Source organism: Salvelinus alpinus, chromosome 8, assembly GCF_045679555.1.
Source record: "Salvelinus alpinus chromosome 8, SLU_Salpinus.1, whole genome shotgun sequence".
NCBI classification, from domain to species: Eukaryota; Metazoa; Chordata; class Actinopteri; order Salmoniformes; family Salmonidae; genus Salvelinus; species Salvelinus alpinus.
Genome location: NC_092093.1, coordinates 23,294,783 through 23,319,603, shown reverse-complemented (window position 1 = coordinate 23,319,603; position 24,821 = coordinate 23,294,783). Strand labels below are relative to the sequence as shown.

Here is a 24,821-nt window from a genome sequence, read left to right as displayed (position 1 = left end):
TATTGACCAATCGATGCTCACTACAGTTTCCAGCCCCAACTGGATTGGCTGTTGATACCTAGCACTATATAGGCTGCTTGCTAACACCAACATAAGGGCGAAGCAAGTGCGGATATCAAAATGTACGCATTAAAACGATCTCGGCCATCACTCATTCATTGCTAGAGCTGTCTGGGCAGCATTGTTAGCTCTCCACTCATGCGAACAATCATGCTTCATAGCGCGACGCATGTTGAATGCGGAACGAGGGAGAGCTACTCGTTTCATTTGGGTCCCGCAACACGGTTAGCCTAAGTTGCTGGGACACTGCCAAACCCTAAAAGTCTGAAGAGCTGCTGCTTGGCGAAGCAGCCTGCCTAACTGCTAGCTATCATGCTAGCCAGATTTCCTTGACAGTTTGAACACAGCCCACGTTGCATTTAGCCCTTGTAGTTGGGACTGCAGATAGTCCCTGGCTTGTGGCTGTTTAAATCCCTGCTGTTTGTTGCTGTTTTCATTGGCCCTATGTGCTGTGCTGGCTGGAATCAACAAAAAGATGCCTACAAGCTATTGTTACAGCAACAGGAAAATGGCTTAAAGAGCTTTGTCAAAATACTGGTGGACTCAACTAACAAAAGATTGGACGATCTGATCAGAGGTCCAAGACCTAAAGAACAGTTTGCAGTTCTCCCAGGGAGAGGTGGATGTCCTGAAAGAGACGTGCAGCAAGATGATAACAAACTAAGTCCACGGGAGATGACATCAGCACTGTCTGTGAATCATTATTACAGATGACTGGAAAAATGACCAGTGCAAGGTTCCCCAACTGGCGGCCATTCAGCCCACGGATGATATTATTTGGTCCCCAAAGTTCTCTGAGCAAAAAACTGTTATATATTTTTTTTATAGTTGGCTATAAGACTGTAAAAACACCAGCAAATCAGCTCCAAGTGATTTTAATTTTGGAAATCTGTTCCAAAGTATTCCCGCGTATAAAGGAGAGATATATGTGATCATATACAAATGTAAGCAAGATTTGAAATGATTATGTTTTAGTCAAACGTTATCTGTTTGGGCTTCTTAGGATCAATTTGGAATCTACCAGTGGAGGCTGCTCAGGAGAGGACGGCTCACAATAATGGCTGGAACAGAGCGAATGAAAAGGCATCAAACACATAGTATTTGATACTATTCCACCTGTTCCGCGCCAGCCATTACCACGAGCCTGTCTGTTCTCCCCAATGAATTAAGGTGCCACCAACCTCCTGTGCAGTCTACAAATTATTTGTAATTATTTTCTGGCCCCCTGGTCATTCCCTCAAGAAGAAAAAAATAATCCCGCCGGCTGAATCTAGTTGATGATCCCTGATCTAGAGGGATAATCCAGGAGGAATAACATTGTCGTGGATGACATTCCAGAGTCTCCTCATGAGACCTGGACAGAGTCTGAGGAGAAAGTGAGAAAAATGACCAGCGAAAAGCTGCAGATGGATCATTGAGATGGAGCGCACTCACAGGACTGGAAAACATGTAACCAGCCAGGTGGCAGACCCAGGCTGACAGTGGTTAAGTTTAAGGTTCAAGGACAAGATGGCTGTTCTGGAGACAGCCAAGAACTTGAGCAACCAACACCTTCCTCAACGAGGACTTCGCTGAAGCTGTGCGCAAGAGGTGGAAAGAACTTATCCCAGCTATGAAAGCTGCCAGAGAGCGTGGGGGCATTGTTTACCTCCGCTATGACAAACCTCCGTTACGACAAGCTCATTTGCCCACCCTCCCTCCCAAAAGCCTGGGAGGAGTGAAAGAGCCAAGATTCCAGGTCAGTAGCTTCAGACCAACATCACACACATAAACCAACTGACACTCACTGCCTGATATAAACAATATTTTTTATTTTACTTATTTTTTTCTACATATTATGTCTGTCTCCGATAAGCTACCCGGGAAAGGGCTAAGAATAGCCCATATTAATATATCCTGAGTATAACGAACATTAGGAACACCTTCCTAATATTGAGTTGCACCCCCCTTTGCCCCCAGAAAAGCCTCAATTCATCGGGGCATGACTCTACAAGGTGTTGAAAGCGTTCCACAGGGATGCTGGCCCATGTTGACGCCAATGCTTCCCACAGTTGTGTCAAGTTGACTGAATGTCCTTTGGCCAGTGGACCATTCTTGATACACACGGGAAACTGTTAAGCAATTGGCTCATTCATCCCCCTCCTCTCCCCTGTAACTATTCCCCAGGTCGTTGCTGCAAATGAGAACGTGTTCTCAGTCAACTTACCTGGTAAAATAACGGTAAAATAAAAAAATAAAAAATAAAAAAGCATGAAAAACCCAACAGTGTTGCAGTTCTTGACACAAACCGGTGTGCCTGCCACCTAATACCATACCCCTTCAAGGGCACTTAAATCTTTTGTCTTGGCCATTCACCCTCTGAATAGCAAAGCATGTCTCAATTGTCTCAAGACTTAAAAATCCTTCTTTAACTCCTTCCCTTCATCTACGTGGATTTAACAAGTGACATCAATAAGGGATCATAGCTTTCACCTGGTCGGTCTCATGGAAAGAGCAGGAGTCCTTAATGTTTTGTACACTCAGTGTATTTAGCCTTAGAAATAAGGTTCATTAAATCAATAACTTGCCAACATCAGATAACATTCATATACAGCCCATCTCTGAAACTCACTTTGATAATTCAGCAGTAGCAATAATAATGATTCAGTAGTAGCAATACAAGGATATAACATCTACACAAAAGACAGGAATGCCTATGGGGGAGGTGTTACTGTATATGTTCAGAGCCATATTCCTGTAAAGCTTAGAGAGGATCTCATGTTAAGTGTTGTTGAAGTGTTATGGTTGCAAGTTCACCTGCCTCATCTAAAGCCTCTTCTAATGGGGATCTGCTATAGGCTACCAAGTGCTAACAGTCAGTATTTATATCATGTCTGTGACATCCACTTGTATTGATTATATCTTCACTAATGCTGCAGAGCTTTGCTCAAAGTAATATCAGTTCCCATTGGTTGTAGTGACCATAACATTGTGGCAATAAGAAGGAAAGCCAAAGTGCCAAAGGTTGGGCCTAAAGTAATTTATTAGAGATTATACAAAAAATGCTCAGGACTCTTTTGTTGAAGATGTAAAAAAAAGTAATGCGGTCTGATGTGTATGAGGTAGCACTGGAAGTATTTGTATAATTATTCATGCCATCTGTTGACAAGTATGCACCTGTTAAGAAATTAACTGTGAGAACTGTTAGAACCCCTGGATTGATGAAGAATTGAAACATTTTATGGCTCAAAGAAATTATGCAAAAGAGATGGCAAACAAGTCAGGCCACTCAGCTGATTGGTTGACATACTATAAATTGAGACATTTTATGACTAAACTTAAAAATAATAAATTATATTACCAAACCAAGATAAACGACAAAACACAATGGGAAAAGACTTGGACTCTTATGGGTTAAGGTACTCAAGTCCTGTCTAAACCAGGGGGAGGGGCTCTACTAAGCTATATGGAACTATTTTAAGGTCATAATCAAGGATCATTTAGCTATTTGGGAAGCATTTTAAGACCCTTGGCGTATCAAATAATATAAAAATAATATTTGATGAAAAAATGGCCTTTACTGCTATTTCCCCATACAAACACATTGCATAACAGATTCACTACATAGTCCCCACCAAAAAATCTAAAGGAAGTTTGTTCTGAAGTGTCTGTCCTATATCTGAGAGATAAGAAAGATCAGTGAAATGACAACATTGAACAGTGAACATATATTTTTGTATAAAAGATAATAATGAATAATAATAATGAAAGAGATCAGTTTTGAATTTGTTCATTAGTGTGGGAGAGATGGAAAAACTTTTGTTATCCATCAATAATGATAACCCACCAGATATAGACAACCTTAATAGGAAACTATTGAGAATGGTAGCAGACTGTATTGCCACCCCTATTTGCTATATATTTAACACAAGCCTAAAGGAGTGTGTCCACAGGCATGGAAGGAAGCTCAAGTAATTCCACTGCCTAAAAATAGTAAAGCCCTCTCTGCTGGCTCTATGAGCCGCCCAATCAGTTAGCTGCCTGTTCTTAGTAAAAACGATGGAGAATTGAATTTGACCAAATATAATGCTATTGTGCAGAGAACAAGTTAACTACTGACGTTCACCATGCACATAGAGAAGGGCACTCAGCACTGACTTCGATGACAAATTATTGGTTAAATGAAATGGATAAGATGATAGTTGGAGCTGTATTGTTAGATTTCAGTGCAGCCTTTGATGTCATTGATCATAAATTGTTATTGGAGAAACTCACTTGCTATGGCTTTACATCACCTGCCATCAATCACATGGTGGGAAAGTTATTTATCCAATAAAACCTAGTGTTCTTCAACGGAAGCTTCTTGAACATCAGATGCAGTGCCTTCAGAAAGTATTCACACTCCTTGACTTTTTCTACATTTTGTTGCATTACAAAGTGGGATTAAAATGTATCTAATTGTATTTTTTTTGTCAACAATCTACACAAAATACTCTAACATCAAAGTGGAGGAAAAATGTAAACTTTTTTCTTCAAATTGAAAATAAAACACTAACATATCTTGATTAGATAAGTATTCAACCCCCAACTTTTGGGAGCAATTACAGCTGTGAGTCTTTCTGGGTAAGTCTAAGAGCTTTGCACATTTGGATAGTACAATATATGCCCATTATTCTATTTAAAATGATTCAAGCTCTGTCAAGTTGATTGTTGATCACTGCTAGACAGCCATATATTTTCAAGACGATTTAAGTCAAAACTGAAACTAGGCCACTCAGGAACATGTATATTTAGCCTTGCTATTTAGGTGATTGTCCTGCTGAAAGGTGTTGGAAAGCAGACAACCAAGTTTTCCTCTAGGATTTTGCCTGAGCTTAGCTCTATTATGTATTTTATTTTATACATTATACATTTTTCTGTTTATCCTAGTCTCGTGTGGCTCACTTGGTAGTGCATGGCACTTGCAACGCCAGGGTTGTGGGTTCGATTCCCACAGGGGACCAGTATGAAAATGTATGCACTCTCTGGATAAGAGCGACTGCTAAATGACTACAGTGTAAAATGTAAATCCCCAAAAAACTCCCTAGCCCTTGCCAATGACAAGCATATCCATAACATGATGCAGCCACCACCATCCTTGAAAATATGAAGAGTGGTACTCAATGATGTGTTGTGATCGATTTGAACCAAACATAATGCTTTGTATTCAGGACAAAAATATAATTTCTTTGCCACATTGCAACAGCGTGATTTAAGACTAACACATTTTACATTTTAGTCATTTAGCAGACGCAATTGGGGTTAAGTGCTTTGCTCAAGGGAACATTGACATATTTTTTACCTAGTCGGCTCAGAGATTCGAACCAGCAACCTTTTGGTTACTAGCCCAAACGCGTGGCAACCTGCCGCATTTTAAACATTGTGTGTTTGAGCTACAGACGTCTGGGTTGAACCATTGGATTAATCTATTTCTTCTGCATCCACTAGTCTGTGTGATTAACGGAGGCTGAGCTAAAGAGGTGTTAGTGAGACGGATTCAGAAGGGTCTTTTTTACATAAACATCTGTAGAGCTACAAATGATTGAAAGCTATCTATGAAAAGCTGAGACTCTCACAAACACGCACAGGTAACATGTTTTGCTCTATGACCCTCACAAGCTACACAAGAGTCGTTAGAAGGGTTTAATATTATTGACATTTGTCAATAAAACTGTTTATGTCAAATAGTATTGTGTTCTACTTGTAGCCCTGGTTGTCCTGAAAAGAACACGGTAAACTACTTCACTGCGAGGCTAAATATAAGGGCTGGAAATGCAGATAAATTATAGTCGGATAAATGAAAAGCCCATTTTTGCTGAGGGCTTGGGACTGATAGGGTTAACACACTTGAATAATGCAACATGGCATGTAGAAATATTGAAACTGTTCCTTACTGTTTGCAAAACAACATCCAGACAGGCTAGACCACTTTTACAATGCAAGACAATACCGGTAGCTTCCAGCTTTAATTGTAGGCTAACTTTCCTTGCCAGTTTACAGCTGAAGCAAACATCAATTCACTACCCTAGTACTTTGTTTGTGATAATATGCTAACTATAACGCAAAAAATGCTGATTTCAAAGCTGATTGTCACCCAAAACTTTATTAATTCACTTAGTCTCCCTCGCCACCAAAAACAAATTCACTTCTTTGTCTCCCTCGCCTCCAGTCTGGTTTCCACTAGATTCCATAACCAGTCAGATTGCACCGCCATGTTCTGCCTCAGTGAATGACGTCATTACTTTCTTAGAGACAGCACACAACTTTATAAAATAAGAGATTGCTTCTTCTATGCAAATGTTGTTAATCAGTACAATAAAATAATCCTAGCAGTTGCCAGTAAAATAAGTCCAAAATGGGAGGGATTGATTGTCATCTGTAGCCCCATGAAACCAACTAAAACAAGCTCAATAACTCAATGCATGCACACACCCCTATTGAATAATATGCATTCACCTGTATAGTGAATAGACCTACACATTGTTTATCATAAAGATTCACCATTCAAATAAATTATTACCATTGTTGTTTTGTAGTTAGATTGTTTTTACCAAAGTCAAATTGCTTGTATGATGGTATAATTAATTATTGCATACATGGTGGTCTCAAAAGAAATGTAAATACACATTTTCAAATGTAATGACATTGAACTCAAAAGATGGCCAACGACTGAACAGAGCAGCAGCTGAGTTTATATGTCTGGATCCAGTGAACACGGCAGTAGCTGAGTTTATATGTCTGGATCCAGTGAACAGAGCAGTAGCTGAGTTTATATGTCTGGATCCAGTGAACAGAGCAGCAGCTGAGTTTATATGTCTGGATCCAGTGAACAGAGCAGTAGCTGAGTTTATATGTCTGGATCCAGGGAACACAGCAGTAGCTGAGTTTATATGTCTGGATCCAGTGAACACAGCAGTAGCTGAGTTTATATGTCTGGATCCAGTGAACAGAGCAGTAGCTGAGTTTATATGTCTGGATCCAGTGAACAGAGCAGTAGCTGAGTTTATATGTCTGGATCCAGTGAACACAGCAGTAGCTGAGTTTATATGTCTGGATCCAGTGAACAGAGCAGTAGCTGAGTTTATATGTCTGGATCCAGTGAACACAGCAGTAGCTGAGTTTATATGTCTGGATCCAGTGAACAGAGCAGTAGCTGAGTTTATATGTCTGGATCCAGTGAACAGAGCAGTAGCTGAGTTTATATGTCTGGATCCAGTGAACACAGCAGTAGCTGAGTTTATATGTCTGGATCCAGTGAACAGAGCAGTAGCTGAGTTTATATGTCTGGATCCAGTGAACAGAGCAGTAGCTGAGTTTATATGTCTGGATCCAGTGAACACAGCAGTAGCTGAGTTTATATGTCTGGATCCAGTGAACAGAGCAGCAGCTGAGTTTATATGTCTGGATCCAGTGAACACAGCAGTAGCTGAGTTTATATGTCTGGATCCAGTGAACAGAGCAGCAGCTGAGTTTATATGTCCGGATCCAGTGAACACAGCAGTAGCTGAGTTTATATGTCTGGATCCAGTGAACACAGCAGTAGCTGAGTTTATATGTCTGGATCCAGAGAACAGAGCAGTAGCTGAGTTTATATGTCTGGATCCAGTGAACAGAGCAGTAGCTGAGTTTATATGTCTGGATCCAGTGAACAGAGCAGCAGCTGAGTTTATATGTCTGGATCCAGTGAACAGAGCAGTAGCTGAGTTTATATGTCTGGATCCAGTGAACAGAGCAGCAGCTGAGTTTATATGTCTGGATCCAGTGAACACAGCAGTAGCTGAGTTTATATGTCTGGATCCAGTGAACAGAGCAGCAGCTGAGTTTATATGTCTGGATCCAGTGAACAGAGCAGTAGCTGAGTTTATATGTCTGGATCCAGTGAACACAGCAGTAGCTGAGTTTATATGTCTGGATCCAGTGAACACAGCAGTAGCTGAGTTTATATGTCTGGATCCAGTGAACACAGCAGTAGCTGAGTTTATATGTCTGGATCCAGTGAACACAGCAGTAGCTGAGTTTATATGTCTGGATCCAGTGAACACAGCAGTAGCTGAGTTTATATGTCTGGATCCAGTGCCATTCTGGGACTTTGGCTAATAGGCCTTTGTTTTTGATGTGGTATCATTTTGGTATCGAGTCTCGTGATACTAAACCTGGCATTGATGTAAAAATTCTGGTATTGTGACAACACTAACAAGCACATTCTATCGTAAAAGCTAACAAGTACAGTGTCTCTAATAAAGTGTAAAAACCGCAACAGAGACCTAACTGATGGAGGTGCATTTAACCCCTTCACTCACATATAGCCATATTAGGCATACTAGCAAGAATGCATAACGCTCCCTTCTCACCGACCAAGCCCACTCCCTCTCCAGACTACACTACTAAAGCCACAGCTGGCATCCCTGGCACCCACTCCTTACCAGTCAATCCTACTGCTTCAACACACACCAACCGGATATTACAGAAAGGAACACAAATGATGGGAAAAGGAGGGAATTTCATTTAATATGTGTTCTTCTAATAAAACAGTCCCTCGAAGAATCCCTGTGAAACTTCTGTCCTTAGTCACTGGGTCTTAAATATTTAGCAAGTTAGCGAGGTAAACAACAGCATTTGTTAATCGCCATGGGAACCAAACTAATTTGCAAGTCATTCTCGCCGGGCTTGGTGATTGAAAATACTTATTTTTCCTTATTTTTTTCATAAGCGAATAAATAAATATGACAGAGGAATAAGAGCTGGTAGGGAAGACCCTGAAATGACAAGCTAGAAGACGAGAGGCTTTACATCGAAATCAACGGTACTCAAACTTCCCATGACCTGCCCACCCCAACCCAGCACCCCAACCCAGCACCCCAACCCAGCACCCCAACCCAGCACCCCAACCCAGCACCCCAACCCAGCACCCAACCCAGCACCCCAACCCAGCACCCCAACCCAGTCAAATAAACACATTCCTCCACCTCTCATTTCCACTTCATCACTTGTTAAACACTCTTTGGCAATGAGTTCAGTTTGCAGAGGTATCTAGAAGACTGTCAGGACAAGCTGTTGGCTCTAATGTACATGCCAGAGATACAGTATATTATGGAAATGAAGCATAATACCAGGAGTGATGCTTGATGCTACTCACCAACAATGTTGTTGAATCCTCCTCATTTCATAACTGTGCTGATTCAGCGCAACACAGTGGTAGGGTGAAGGTAAAAAGCTCAGCAGTCTCTGTCACTCACCACTCCCACACGCGGAGGGACTTGTCATCTGACGTGCTGACGAAACGGCGGTTCTCATCCACGAACGTGATGGTGTTGACCGCGCCCAGGTGCCGGTCATACTCCTGAACCACCTCCCCTGTCCTCGCGTCCCACTGGGAGAGAGGGGGGGTGAGAGAGAGAGAAAATAAGGAAATTAATACAAATTGAAACAGGTTACACACACACAGGTAGATTAGCTATGGGAATAATAATTACACAACACACACTCCTGTCACAGACAAACACTAGAACACACACAACAAAATGTACAGTGTAATGTATGCAATGTAATTAGGGGCAGACAATTGCCCGTTTACAGACTCATTCATTTATTCCAGGAGCAGTTTTTAATTGCTTTTCCAGAGAAGGGACTGGTCTCAGTGGGTTGTTGTCTTTCACAGATCCCTCTTTCTGTCTTTCTCTGCCCTGTCCTCGCTCTCTACATTTCCCAAGATTAATAACTTGCTCTAGTCCTGTTGCTCCGGTCTCACACACGCTCCACTGGAGCACACGGAGCATGAAATACACTCCTGTCTCATATTGATCAGCCTCTAGGTAGTGTGTGTGTGTGTGTGTGTGTGTGTGTGTGTGTGTGTGTGTGTGTGTGTGTGTGTGTGTGTGTGTGTGTGTGTGTGTGTAATGAAAGTACCTGAACGATCTTCTTATCAGACATGCCAGCCACGAAAAGGTTCTGCTTGTCCTCATCTGGGTTGAACTTGACGCAGTACGGCACCTTCCGGTTTGTGAAGCGGGAAATGCACTGGCCTGTGGAGGGAGAGTTTACATGTTTCAGAACAACCCACACTGACTGCCTCCAACACACAATGTCTTCATTATAGTACAGAAACCATAGAATGACATATTCATGAATAGAATCTCTGTGGCAGGACCACCACCAGCAGCCAGCCATAACTTGCCGGTGTGCCATTCTGTCAATCCAATCAGATTTGTCAAATCCAACTCCGTCAATGGAATTGACGATATCAAGAATCCTCATTACAATAGGTCAATACAAGTTGACTACATGTAATTGGAATGGGCCCTAACCCTACAGCTCAGTGACTAGTAAACAAGGTGCTATGACAAGTCAGTGGTCCTGCAGAGCAACAAGTAGAGGATTAGTTTCTGTACTGCCCTCTGCTGGGGGGGATGAGACCCTCCCTGCTCCTTGTGGTAGAACCAACATATACAAGTGGAGGCTGCTAAGGGGAGGACGGCTCATAATAATGTCTGGAATGGAGTCAATGAAATGGTATCAAACACATCACATTTGTGCTTTCCACTGACTCCATTCCAGCCATTTTGATAAGCCCATCCTCCCCTTAGCAGCCTCCACTGACATCCACAACACATTTCTATGCAGAGACCCTCCATGGTCCTTATGGTAGAACCAACATCTACACAACACATTTCTATCTCCTGGGGGAGCAGAGACCCTCCATGGTCCTTATGGTAGAACCAACATCTACACAACACATTTCTATCTCCTGGGGGAGCAGAGACCCTCCATGGTCCTTATGATAGAACCAACATCTACACAACACATTTCTATCTCCTGGGGGAGCAGAGACCCTCCATGGTCCTTATGATAGAACCAACATCTACACAACACATTTCTATCTCCTGGGGGAGCAGAGACCCTCCATGGTCCTTATGGTAGAACCAACATCTACACAACACATTTCTATCTCCTGGGGGAGCAGAGACCCTCCATGGTCCTTATGGTAGAACCAACATCTACACAACACATTTCTATCTGAATGTCCCACAACGCTGGCCACCTTTAGTAAGGCACAACAACTGACATGCTTCTCTGAGCAAGTAATCGGCTCTATTTCTGGCATTTCTATCATGGCCGTGACAGTCCCCAGGCCTGGGCTACAGTCAAATGGCCGCAACGTTATGCAACGTTCGTGGCATTTCTATCCTTGTCACCACAACCGTGGCTGGACCGACCTGTCTCTGTGTCCCAAAGTTTGAGGTAGCGGTCGTAGGCTGCACTCATGTACTGAGTCCCAGTGTTGTTGAAGCAGATATCCCGCACTGCTTTACTGTGGCCTGAAGGGAGAGAGACAAGAGAAAAACACTTACACATTACATATGCACATATTCTTCCTGTTCTGTTATTCTGTCATAGCCCCCTGATCCCACTGCCTGTCATATCACATTAATTGTTGGAATATCAAAATCACAGATGGAAAAAATAAAGGGTAAGAAAGAGAGAGAAAGCCAAAGTGGCAAAGAGGGGAAGAGAGGGAGGATGAAGGAAGATGATGATACAGGCCCCTCTATCCTCTCCATAACTACTCTCTTCCCCGTGGTCTCCACCTATTTCTACCTCTATCCCTCTCTCTCATTCCCTCCCCTTCGTGTGTTCGAGATGTCCCTTTAAGACCACCTTTTATCAGCGCTACACTGTTACCGTGGCGATAACAGGGTCTGTCGAGGCTAGTCTGCCTGTCCACCAGCCAGCTCTACCCAGGCCTTTCCATGGCTCAAGCTGCCTGGCTCGAGCTGCCGAGCACACACACCTCCCTCCTATCTCGCTCAAGAGTTTTAGTGACTGTGGCACAAATCCCAACGATGTTAAAACGCTGTGTTTTTCATTATGCTGCTTTATTGAGATCACAATGAGTAAGATAAGTCAAGGGCTGGCACAGTGAATTGGGTTTCGATTTGCAATAAAGGGCAACATTAAAAATGTCCCCCCTTGAAATCAATGAGAAAAAAAGAGGGAAAGGGAGAAGTGATGGAATGAAAAAGAGAGAGAAAGAGCATAGTCCCTTGTTGATGTATTAAATAAGTAAAGAGTATATTGGGCAGCATGTTGATAATGGGCCTGATTCAGTACCGTGACAGCAGACTCCTAGTCTAAACCCCACAGGCACTGTACAGACCTGGCACTGTACAGGCTCCATTCCTAAAACACACGCACTCTCCATACCTCTATTTCAACTCTTTCTCACCCTCTATTCCCTCCCTCTACATCCCAAAGCTGTTGAATTATACATGGGGTTTGAGGGAACTGACAGGCAGAACCCCGACTGAGGGAAAACAATCTCCTCTGACAGCTCATCCTGGAGGGAGGCTCCCAACACCCAGCCTGGAGGGAGGGAGGGAGGAAGGCTCCCAACACCCAGCCTGGAGGGAGGGAGGGAGGAAGGCTCCCAACACCCAGCCTGGAGGGAGGGAGGGAGGAAGGCTCCCAACACCCAGCCTGAAGGGAGGGAGGGAGGCTCCCAACACCCAGCCTGAAGGGAGGGAGGGAGGAAGGCTCCCAACACCCAGCCTGGAGGGAGGGAGGGAGGAAGGCTCCCAACACCCAGCCTGGAGGGAGGGAGGGAGGAAGGCTCCCAACACCCAGCCTGGAGGGAGGGAGGGAGGAAGGCTCCCAACACCCAGCCTGGAGGGAGGGAGGGAGGAAGGCTCCCAACACCCAGCCTGAAGGAAGGGAGGGAGGAAGGCTCCCAACACCCAGCCTGGAGGGAGGGAGGAAGGCTCCCAACACCCAGCCTGGAGGGAGGGAGGGAGGAAGGCTCCCAACACCCAGCCTGGAGGGAGGGAGGGAGGAAGGCTCCCAACACCCAGCCTGGAGGGAGGGAAGGGGGAGGAAGGCTCCCAACACCCAGCCTGGAGGGAGGGAAGGGGGAGGAAGGCTCCCAACACCCAGCCTGAAGGGAGGGAGGGAGGAAGGCTCCCAACACCCAGCCTGAAGGGAGGGAGGGAGGAAGGCTCCCAACACCCAGCCTGGAGGGAGGGAGGGAGGGAGGAAGGCTCCCAACACCCAGCCTGGAGGGAGGGAGGGAGGGAGGAAGGCTCCCAACACCCAGCCTGGAGGGAGGGAGGGAGGAAGGCTCCCAACACCCAGCCTGGAGGGAGGGAGGGAGGAAGGCTCCCAACACCCAGCCTGGAGGGAGGGAGGGAGGAAGGCTCCCAACACCCAGCCTGGAGGGAGGGAGGGAGGAAGGCTCCCAACACCCAGCCTGAAGGGAGGGAGGGAGGAAGGCTCCCAACACCCAGCCTGAAGGGAGGGAGGGAGGAAGGCTCCCAACACCCAGCCTGAAGGGAGGGAGGGAGGAAGGCTCCCAACACCCAGCCTGAAGGGAGGGAGGGAGGAAGGCTCCCAACACCCAGCCTGGAGGGAGGGAGGGAGGGAGGAAGGCTCCCAACACCCAGCCTGGAGGGAGGGAGGGAGGGAGGAAGGCTCCCAACACCCAGCCTGGAGGGAGGGAGGGAGGAAGGCTCCCAACACCCAGCCTGAAGGGAGGGAGGGAGGAAGGCTCCCAACACCCAGCCTGAAGGGAGGGAGGGAGGAAGGCTCCCAACACCCAGCCTGAAGGGAGGGAGGGAGGAAGGCTCCCAACACCCAGCCTGAAGGGAGGGAGGGAGGAAGGCTCCCAACACCCAGCCTGAAGGGAGGGAGGGAGGAAGGCTCCCAACACCCAGCCTGAAGGGAGGGAGGGAGGAAGGCTCCCAACACCCAGCCTGAAGGGAGGGAGGGAGGAAGGCTCCCAACACCCAGCCTGAAGGGAGGGGGGGAGGAAGGCTCCCAACACCCAGCCTGAAGGGAGGGGGGGAGGAAGGCTCCCAACACCCAGCCTGGAGGGAGGGGGGGAGGAAGGCTCCCAACACCCAGCCTGGAGGGAGGGGGGGAGGAAGGCTCCCAACACCCAGCCTGGAGGGAGGGGGGGAGGCTCCCAATACCCAGCCTGGAGGGAGGGGGGAGGCTCCCAATACCCAGCCTGGAGGGAGGGGGGGAGGCTCCCAATACCCAGCCTGGAGGGAGGGAGGAAGGCTCCCAATACCCAGCCTGGAGGGAGGGAGGAAGGCTCCCAATACCCAGCCTGGAGGGGAGGAGGCTCCCAATACCCAGCCTGGAGGGGAGGAGGCTCCCAATACCCAGCCTGGAGGGGAGGAGGCTCCCAATACCCAGCCTGGAGGGAGGGAGGCTCCCATTACCCAGCCTGGAGGGAGGGAGGCTCCCAATACCCAGCCTGGAGGGAGGGAGGTTCCCAATACCCAGCCTGGAGGGAGAGGAAGGCTCCCAATACCCAGCCTGGAGGGGAGGAGGCTCCCAATACCCAGCCTGGAGGGAGGGAGGCTCCCAATACCCAGCCTGGAGGGAGGGAGGCTCCCAACACCCAGCCTGGAGGGAGAGAGGCTCCCAACACCCAGCCTGGAGGGAGAGAGGCTCCCAACACCCAGCCTGGAGGGAGAGAGGCTCCCAACACCCAGCCTGGAGGGAGAGAGGCTCCCAACACCCAGCCTGGAGGGAGGGAGGGTCCCAACATCCAGCCTGGAGGGAGGGAGGGTCCCAATATCCAGCCTGGAGGGAGGGAGGGTCCCAATACCCAGCCTGGAGGGAGGGAGGGTCCCAACACCCAGCCTGGAGGGAGGGACGGTCCCAATACCCAGTCTGGAGGGAGGGAGGGTCCCAACACCCAGCCTGGAGGGAGGGAGGGTCCCAACACCCAGCCTGGAGGGAGGGAGGGTCCCAACACCCAGCCTGGAGGGAGGGAGGGTCCAAACACCCAGCTGCATGCCACTGTCTAGTGTAATCCTATACTCAACACTCAGCGGAACCTTCAGATTCCATGAATATAGCAGTAAATGAAAAGGGATACTTCAGGATTTTGAGGCCCTTTATCTACATGCTATTAGAGACCCATAGACTTACAGTCATTGCGCTAATGCTAGTTAGCATTGGCCCGCGAAACTACCTCCAACTTCCTTCACACTGGACACAGAGACATACAAATGGTATCTATGAGTGAATCTGGCTATGGGGAAGTAGATAAAGGGCTTCATCGCCAAAATCCTGAAGTATCCCATTAACGTTCCATTTCCATTCAGAACGTTTCCCAGAAGTCTGATGCCATTTTAAATCTACTCCATGACTTAAACCCACCTCCACCCCAAACAGTGTCAGTTCACGTTCCATTAATGTTCTATTAATGCTGAATTAACGTTCTGACTCAACATCAAGAGTTGAGGAATAGTTGGAAACAGGGTAATTGGATGTCCAGCGCAAACTCTGACACCATCTTACAGCTACCCTATGTTCTATTCCCCCCATGTTCAGCCTCACAATGTTCTATTCCCCCACACAATGTTCTATTCCCCCACACAATGTTCTATTCCCCCACACAATGTTCTGTTCCCCCACACAATGTTCTGTTCCCCCACACAATGTTCTGTTCCCCCACACAATGTTCTGTTCCCCCACACAATGTTCTGTTCCCCCACACAATGTTCTGTTCCCCCACACAATGTTCTGTTCCCCCACACAATGTTCTGTTCCCCCACACAATGTTCTGTTCCCCCACACAATGTTCTGTTCCCCCTCACAATGTTAAGCCTCACAATGTTAAGCCTCACAATGTTAAGCCTCACAATGTTAAGCCTCACAATGTTCAGCCTCACAATATTCAGCCTCACAATGTTCAGCCTCACAATGTTCAGCCTCACAATGTTCAGCCTCACAATGTTCAGCCTCACAATGTTCAGCCTCACAATGTTCAGCCTCACAATGTTCAGCCTCACAATGTTCAGCCTCACAATGTTCAGCCTCACGTTCACTCAGCGTTGAATTAGTGTTCAATCTTCATTTAGAGAATGCAGCTATAGGCAGAAACAGTGTAATCAGATCTGCCAAGGGAGAGGAGTATGACGGATTGCAATCTAACTAAGTTGTACTAGTGGATAGATTGAATATTGATTAAGAAACACAATTGGTTTTGTATACCCTTAAGAGATGACAGCACTTAGACTTGTTAGTGGTTTCAGCTAAGGTCTTATCCTCTTAATCCAATGGGCATTGGAATCCTTGTAGCACAACATGAATAACAGAAACAGAGTGCCAAACAGGAAACAGACTTAGTCCACTTACCGATAAACGTCCGTACGCACCTCCTCTCATTATACACCTCCCACAACTGAGGAGAGAGGAATGAGAGAAGATTAATACAGATTCTGCCAAAAACACTGTGACCCTTTGACAAGCGTTGACCAGCACGGGTCAGTGTCTCAAGCACCAGTCCCACTGGTAAACAGTGAGGGTCTCATCAGAAACCAGCACAGGGCTCATCTGAGACAGTTAAGTCCTAATTAAAAACCAATAGGCCCCTGGTTCTACCAGGAACACGCAGAGAGGAAGAGAGACCAAAGACATGTTTCTTTCTAAGTCCACAGGATAGAATCACTCTCAGCTAAGCCAAGGAGAGAGAAATGGAAAGATAAAGAGAGAAATGGAAAGATAAAGAGAAGGAACAGAGGGAAAGAGAAGAGGCTCCTTCTTCAAAACACAAGTTAGTTTGTCTCAGTCAAGGCGGGAGAAAAGACAGATAGAGCAGAGAGAGATTGTTTAACTTAATATGAAAAAAATATCATGCTGAGGAAAGGGGAAATGAGAAGAGCTACAGCAGAAGATATAAATAACCCAGTACTAAATCCCCGCCTCAGTGAGGACTTAATGGTGTGTCAGCGTGGCAGGTGTGTCAGGAGCGTGTCAGCGTGGCAGGAGCGTATCAGCGTGGCAGGTGTGTCAGGAGCGTGTCAGGAGCATGTCAGAGTGGCAGGACCTGCCAACCCTGTCCAAGTTTTTAGAGTACCAGAAGCTCACGGCAAATTGGAGATTAAACTTGCGCAAATAGCACATGCCGAATTGGGGTTCTTTCCCCCGTACGCACGCTGTTTGAGTCTGATCGCAATTATAGAATTGTACCAAATCAAATCAATTCCATTACATGGACAGTGTAGAATGGAAATAATTATCTATAACGTTTTTCTTTGCAAATGGCCCCAAGTTTAGTCTCTATAGTAGAAGAACGCTTGTCACCTCTCAAACAGGGCCAATCACCAGGGCCAGCTCACAAGTATTGGCTTTTTAAACACAGTTCCTAATCAACACTAAAAGCAAAATCATTTTGAAAACATAAAAACAAAAACAAATGATCGCATCGACAGACCGCAAACTGGTTACACAAACCTTAAGTAGACTACCGCAAATCTGACCGCTGTTCAGTAGGCTACCGCAAAGGGAATCGGACCGCTGTTCAGTAGGCTACCGCAAAGGGAATCTGACCGCTGTTCAGTAGGCTACCGCAAAGGGAATCGGACCGCTGTTCAGTAGGCTACCGCAAAGGGAATCTGACCGCTGTTCAGTAGGCTACCGCAAAGGGAATCTGACCGCTGTTCAGTAGGCTACCGCAAAGGGAATCGGACCGCTGTTCAGTAGGCTACCGCAAAGGGAATCTGAACGCTGTTCAGTAGACTACCGCAAAGGGAATCTGACCGCTGTTCAGTAGGCTACCGCAAAGGGAATCTGACCGCTGTTCAGTAGGCTACCGCAAAGGGAATCTGAACGCTGTTCGCTAGGCTACTGCAAAGGGAATCTGAACGCTGTTCAGTAGGCTACCGCAAAGGGAATCTGAACGCTGTTCAGTAGGCTACCGCAAAGGGAATCTGAACGCTGTTCAGTAGGCTACCGCAAAGGGAATCTGAACGCTGTTCAGTAGGCTACCGCAAAGGGAATCTGAACGCTGTTCAGTAGGCTACCGCAAAGGGAATCTGAACGCTGTTCGCTAGGCTACCGCAAAGGGAATCTGAACACTGTTCAGTAGGCTACCGCAAAGGGAATCTGAACGCTGTTCAGTAGGCTACCGCAAAGGGAATCTGAACGCTGTTCAGTAGGCTACCGCAAAGGGAATCTGAACGCTGTTCGCTAGGCTACCGCAAAGGGAATCTGAACGCTATTCGCTAGGCTACCGCAAAGGGAATCTGAATGCTGTTCAGTAGGCTACCGCAAAGGGAATCTGAACGCTGTTCAGTAGGCTACCGCAAAGGGAATCTGAACGCTGTTCAGTAGGCTACCGCAAAGGGAATCTGAATGCTGTTCAGTAGACTACCGCAAAGGGAATCTGAACGCTGTTCGCTAGGCTACCGCAAAGGGAATCTGAACGCTGTTCGCTAGGCTACCGCAAAGGGAATCTGAACGCTGTTCGCTAGGCTACCGCAAAGGGAATCTGAACGCTGTTCGCTAGGCTACCGCAAAGGGAATCTGAACGCTGTTCGCTAGGCTACCGCAAAGGGAATCTGAACGCTGTTCGCTAGGCTACCGCAAAGGGAATCTGAACGCTGTTCGCTAGAAGAGTCCGCTGTTTCAGCCTACATAATGTACCCATTGGATTTCTTTGCAGCGCATACATCACTTCAGATTTTAGAATTGATAAAATCTCAAATCTAGTGCCACGGCATTTTAGAAGCATTGCCTCTAGAGCTAATACCGGACACTCATTCATTATTCATCGCACAGTCTTCTAAACTCCCCACTCCATTTAATGCAAAGATGTTTATATTTATTTGAGATTATACTTCTGTAATGCTTTTTGTGACGTGGATCATAATTACAGTTACAGTCTCAGGTTGCGTGATCCTCGTAATGTTACGTGGAAAATACAACTAATGGGAGGCAGAATTAAATGTATATCACACTCGCACAAATGCCAGTTATTTTTCGTATTTGCGTTTAATTTCTTTCACTAGCAAATGCGAGTGAACTGCTGGCACTTTAGAGCCCACTGAATGTCCAGCTTATGTTCGCTAATGTTAGCTTGAATCAATTAGTGTTCACCTTTCCACAACATACGAGAAGGGATTTGTCCATGTGTTTACAAAAGTTTTTTTATTTTAATTATATATATTAAAAAAATCAGGCCCTATTCATTTCTGCGTACTTTTAACTCGGATCTCGTACCTGCGTACATGGACAGAGAATTGCGTAGTTGATACGCAAAATGCGTGCATGCTGGCAGGTCTGGTGTCAGCGTGGCGGGAGTGTGTCCGCGTGGCAGGAGCGTTCCTTACCTTGATCTTACAGTCCATAGAGCAGGAGAGCAGCAGGTGACCTGATACAGGAAACAGACGGATAGCACTGACCCCCTGCAGAGAGAGAGAGGGGTTAATGAGTGGACATAATATAATAATCTGCCTGTCTATGAGCACAGAGGTATGTATGGTATTGCTATAAATCCTCTTATATAGAAGGCTAATTGTCTGAAGGAATTAGATAAGGAGAGATGAGAGCAAGGTAAGGAGCATTCAGCACAGCAGTAGTATTATACAATAGTAACATAACCCTATACCATCTTATAGAACTCTTAAAGTGGAACTGAAAGCATTTTAGCAACATGAAATCTGTATAAATCTGTTCATATACACCCCCAGAAAGAATGTGACACCTTTAAAAAAAAAAATCTGACAAGCGAGCACTTAGATATGGTAATTGTCAGGTTTTCATAAATTCTTAGAATGTTTTGGAAATACGTATACTAAGGCATTTGTGAACATTTCATAGCAATATAGAAAGTGGCGGTGCATTCGTACATTTAATAGACACTGCAGTGAATAAAACATCTGTCTCATCCAGGACCAGTCTACACCAACCAGTGCGCTATAGCAAATCACAGATAAAGTAGGCCTTTATACAAACAAGTAATTTGCCACACGGGCCTGCCATCATTCACTTTGAACCTTACTGTGTGTTTACAGGCAGTAGCAACAGCACGACTTTAGACCATTGGAAACCATTCACCAAAAGACACAAAATTCATCTAAATGATTTCTGCAAATATCTGAAGACCACGGGAGTCCTCTTACATTTGGGAACTTTACAGTCCTATTGATCAAACAACCATGGTAAGGTAGGCTCTCTTTCCCTCAGTTATGCACATCAACAAGAACAACAACTAATGCTAGCCAGCAAAATTTCAGCTAGTTGGCCATCAAAATTGCGCTGATAAACGATGGGGAGTTGTAGCCTATTCGGGCTTTCTGCAACTTGCCTGCCAATGCATGCTTGTTCCAACTAAGCACCCGAGCTAACTGGCTAAAGTGTCCGTTCGTCCACAATATTGAGTAATTGAAACTGAAACAGTGCATGCCGAATGGAGGCAGCAAACAATGTAGCAGGCCAGCTGTGATTTACAACCTGATAGTAATATTTTTTGGACTCCAAAGAAATGTATTAGTGAATTATATTAATCATGCATTGAACTGCATCCATCTATTCAGACAACAATGTCTTAGTGTACGTCATGGAACATTGAGTCAAATAGAAACTATTTTTAAAACCTCTTATAAAGTTGGTTTTGTAGCATAAACTGGGAATTTGATATTTTTGACTGATGTGATGATTGTTTGTTTCATATCTGCAAGGTAGTTAACGCTGTCAGTTCCACTTTAACAGCACAGGTGTCAAACTCATTCCACGGAGGGCCGAGTGGCTGAGGGTTTTCACTCCTTCCTTGTACTTGATTGGCGAATTAAGGTCACTGATTAGTAAAGAACTCCCCCCACCTGATTGTCTAGGTCTTAATTGAAAAGAAAAAAGAAAAACCTTCAGACACTAGGCTCTCCATGGAATGAATACGACACCCCTGCTTAACATGGTGTCTTATCTCTTGTCTGTATTCCCACAGAGCCAGAACAATCCTTATTATTATCCATTTTCAGAAACAGCAGGTGTTGTGGTACAGTGCAGTTCGACACCACTTAATGAGCAGTAGACCGCTGTGTGTGTGTGTGTGTCTTTAATATTTGCCTCTGGTCATAATTATCCCTTGGTCTTCGGGAGTTTGTTAACGTTTCATCAAGGGCACAATCACCCCTCTGGCAACATCAACACCACACTGACACACTGCGTGTGCGCGCACGTGATAATACCCACCAACAACTTGTCTTGGACAGCACTGATCCCCTACCCATCGACAGTTCAGAGAGTGTGTGTGTGAGAGAGAGATTACACTTAGCCTGCCCTATGGCTAGCAGCGCAGCAGTAAGAGGACATCCTCTTTGAATGCTAATTCTATAGAGGCAGATATCAGGCTTTCATGCCTTGCTGCACACTCATTTGTACCAAGACATTGCTCATGGCATCCACCGTGCAGGATATTTCTCAAATCCCAATGATGTTAACAGAACACGTCGCTAAACTATCAAACCATCTACCAGCCTCTCCATCCACTATCTTTCCACCACAAGCCCACTAGCATGCTTCTTTTTTTAATCATCCCTCCAGCTTTTCAATTAGGCTCTTGGTATGCAACTGTTCCAGTATGAGTGGGATGGAAGCCCTGTTCATTTAAGGCCTTTGCGATTCCCCCCTCTCTCGCTACTGCAGACAGACAGAACCAAAGGCCTGATCACATATTCTCCACACTCCGTCTGCTGAACCAGCACTTTCTTCCTCTCCATCTGTCGCTCATACACATTTCCCCCATGTAAGGATGACGGACACTGTAAAGTGTGTATCAGTCATCCAATAGCTAACCCAACGTGACCGAAGATGAGTGTTCCCTCACTCACCTGAATCCAGTGTTTCCCCTATATGCATTTGCTAAATTGCGGCTGCCACTGCATTATGTAGACGTATAGATATATGCCCCAGGAAGATCCCACCACAACCCCCGCAGGAAGACCCCCCACTTACAGTTGAAGTCGGAAGTTTACATACACCTTAGCCAAATACATTTAAACTCAGCTTTCACAATTCCTGACGTTTAATCCTAGGAAAAATTCCCTGTCTTAGGTCAGTTAGGATCACCACTTTATTTTAAGAATGTGAAATGTCAGAATAATAGTAGAGAGATTTATATATTTCAGCTTTATTTCTTTCATCACATTCCCAGAGGGTCAGAAGTTTACATACACTCAATTAGTATTTGGTAGCATTGCCTTTAAATTGTTTAACTTGGGTCAAACGTTTCAGGTAGCCTTCCACAAGCTTCTCACAATAAGTTGGGTGAATTTTGGCCCATTCCTCCTGACAGAGCTGGTGTAACTGAGTCAGATTTGTAGGCCTCCTTGCACACACATGCTTTTTCAGTTCTGCCCACACATTTTCTATAGGATTGAGGGCAGGGCTTTGTGATGGCCACTCCAATACCTTGACTTTGTTGTCCTTAAGCCATTTTGCCACAACTTGGAAGTATGCTTGGGGTCATTGTCCATTTGGAAGACACATTTGCGACCAAGCTTTAACTTCCTGACTGATGTCTTGAGATGTTGTTTCAATATATCCACATAATTTTCCTACCTCATGATGCCATCTATTTTGTGAAGTGCACCAGTCCCCCATGCAGCAAAGCACCCCCACAACATGGGGGGTGCTTCACGGTTGGGATGGTGTTCTTCGGCTTGCAAGCCTCCCCCTTTTTCCTCCAAACATAACAATGGTAATTATGGCCAAAAGGTTCTATTTTTGTTTCATCAGATCAGAGGACATTTCTCCAAAAAGTACGATCTTTGTCCCCATGTGCAGTTGCAAACCGTATTCTGGCTTTTTTATGGAGGTTTTGGAGCAGTGGCTTCTTCCTTGCTGAACGGCCTTTCAGGTAATGTCAACATAGGACTCGTTTTACTGTGGATATAGATACTTTTGTACCTGTTTCCACCAGAAATCTTCACAAGGTTCTTTGCTGTTGTTCTGGGATTGATTTGCACTTTTCGCACCAAAGTACGTTCATCTCTAGGAGACAGAATGCGTCTCCTTCCTGAGTGGTACGACGGCTGCGTGGTCCCATTGTGTTTAAACTTGTGTACTATTGTTTGTACAGATGAACGTGGTACCTTCAGGCGTTTGGAAATTGCTCCCAGGGATGAAACAGACTTGTGGAGGACTACAATTTTTTTTGATTTCTTTTGATTTTCCCATGATGTCAAGCAAAGAGGCACTGAGTTTGAAGGTAGGCCTTAAAATACATCCACAGGTACACCTCCAATTGACTCAAATTATGTCAATTAGCCTCTCAGAAGCTTCTAAAGCCATGACATAATTTTCTGGAATTTCCCAAGCTGTTTAAAGGCACAGTCAACTTAGTGTATGTTAACCTCTGACCCACTGGAATTGTGATACAGTGAATTATAAGTGAAATAATCTGTCTGTAAACAATTGTTGGAAAAATTACTTGTGTCATGCACAAAGTAGATGTCCTAAATGACTTGCCAAAACTATAGTTTGTTAACAAGAAATTTGTGGAGTGGTTGAAAAACGAGTTTTAATGACTCCAACCTAAGTGTATGTAAACTTCCGACTTCAACTGTAACTCTTAGGGCAAATCTTAGGGCAAATCCTAGGGCAAATCCTAGGGCAAACACTGGAGTCCGAAGGTGTCCACTGACAACTCACCTTGGTGTGTCCAGTCCAGACGTGGATCTGTTTCTTGGGCAGGTAACACTTGTCTGGTATGTCTGCAGTACGCAGGTTAATACCCACGTCTTGGGGTACGTGGAGGTAAGACCTCCCTTGGTAGTCATACGCGTCTTTAACTGGAGACACAGAGGAGATAGTGTATACAGTGAAGACTTCCTACATACAGGGTTGCAGCAAATGTTCTTCTCATCTGAGTGAATGCTGAACAGTTCAGTTATGTAATTAGTAACGGTTGAGATGAGTGTGTTAGTTACCATGGAGAATGGTCTTCTCCTCCGCCGGAGCCTCTTCCTCATTCCTTCCCTTCTTCTGCCTCTTGGCTGTGATCTCATCCAGCTCCTTCTGTTCCTCCTACAGACCAAATCAGCAGACAACAATCAGTTAGAACCATCTCTTTACAGGAGGAAAAACGGTTAAGTCTAAAACACGCTTCTATATAATACAAGCATCCATATTGCTTTGAGGAACTTCAATTATTGATTGATTACCTCTGATGGTTTGGCGCCGTCCTTTTCGTCCACGTATTTCGCCCAGGGCCCAAGGTAATTGTCAATGTCATCCGATTCACCTCCTTGCACCTTTTTCCTCTTGTCATGTTTTTTTGGGCCAACCTCAAACACAGTCAATCCTACGAGAGGAGAAACACAAGAGAAACTGTTACACTATGCTCTTTCTTTCACAAGGTTTTATGGAGAACAATGACTACAACAGCTTTCCATTAAGTTTCAAAACATCCCTCTTACCGGCTAGCAATGCACCCCAAGCAAAACACAAATAGTAGGAAATGAAGCATTACCTTTCTTTTTCTCTGCCTCATCCACCGCACCAATGTAGCTATTGGAGGAATTCTGGCTTGTTGTGTCCACAGATGGATCCAGAGCATAGCCTGAAAGCAAAAGCGAATGACAAGTGAATAAAATAACCAAGATGCTAAATTACCTTAAAGCCCCAAAACGTTAGATTCAAGGTGAAAGGAAGGTTAACCTCTTCACTAGACCTTATTCACAGTTGAACATTCTATCATAGACAATGGCCGTGGTGTGAATAAGGTCTATACTGGTCACATAGTGTAGGAGTGTCTGGGACTGTAGCCTAACTTACCAAAGGTGGAGAAGGTCCTCCTCTGCTGTTCAAACATGAAGTCATTGACGTGAGCAGGCTCTGCATAGCCAGACAGCATATTCCTGGGAGCAGCCATCTGTTGACTTCTATATGGGTTGACAGGTCCAAACTTGGAGAAAAGAAACATGTAAGAGTGAACACAGTGCAAAATAGAT

General features: G+C 45.4%; 1 protein-coding gene across 1 annotated transcript in view; it reads right to left on the bottom strand.

Moving 5' to 3' along the window:
* LOC139582748 (pre-mRNA-processing factor 17-like) overlaps positions 1-24,821 on the bottom strand; it is a 50,006-nt gene that overhangs the window by 10,629 nt on the left and 14,556 nt on the right. Inside the window, exons 3-12 of the mRNA XM_071413040.1 lie at positions 24,646-24,775; positions 24,341-24,430; positions 24,033-24,172; positions 23,799-23,895; positions 23,521-23,660; positions 19,200-19,274; positions 16,225-16,270; positions 11,292-11,393; positions 9,985-10,100; positions 9,315-9,448 (exon numbers count right to left, since the gene is read on the bottom strand). Of these exons, the coding sequence (XP_071269141.1) occupies positions 9,315-9,448; positions 9,985-10,100; positions 11,292-11,393; positions 16,225-16,270; positions 19,200-19,274; positions 23,521-23,660; positions 23,799-23,895; positions 24,033-24,172; positions 24,341-24,430; positions 24,646-24,775 (1,070 nt within the window). The remainder of the gene's footprint in view (positions 1-9,314; positions 9,449-9,984; positions 10,101-11,291; positions 11,394-16,224; positions 16,271-19,199; positions 19,275-23,520; positions 23,661-23,798; positions 23,896-24,032; positions 24,173-24,340; positions 24,431-24,645; positions 24,776-24,821) is intronic.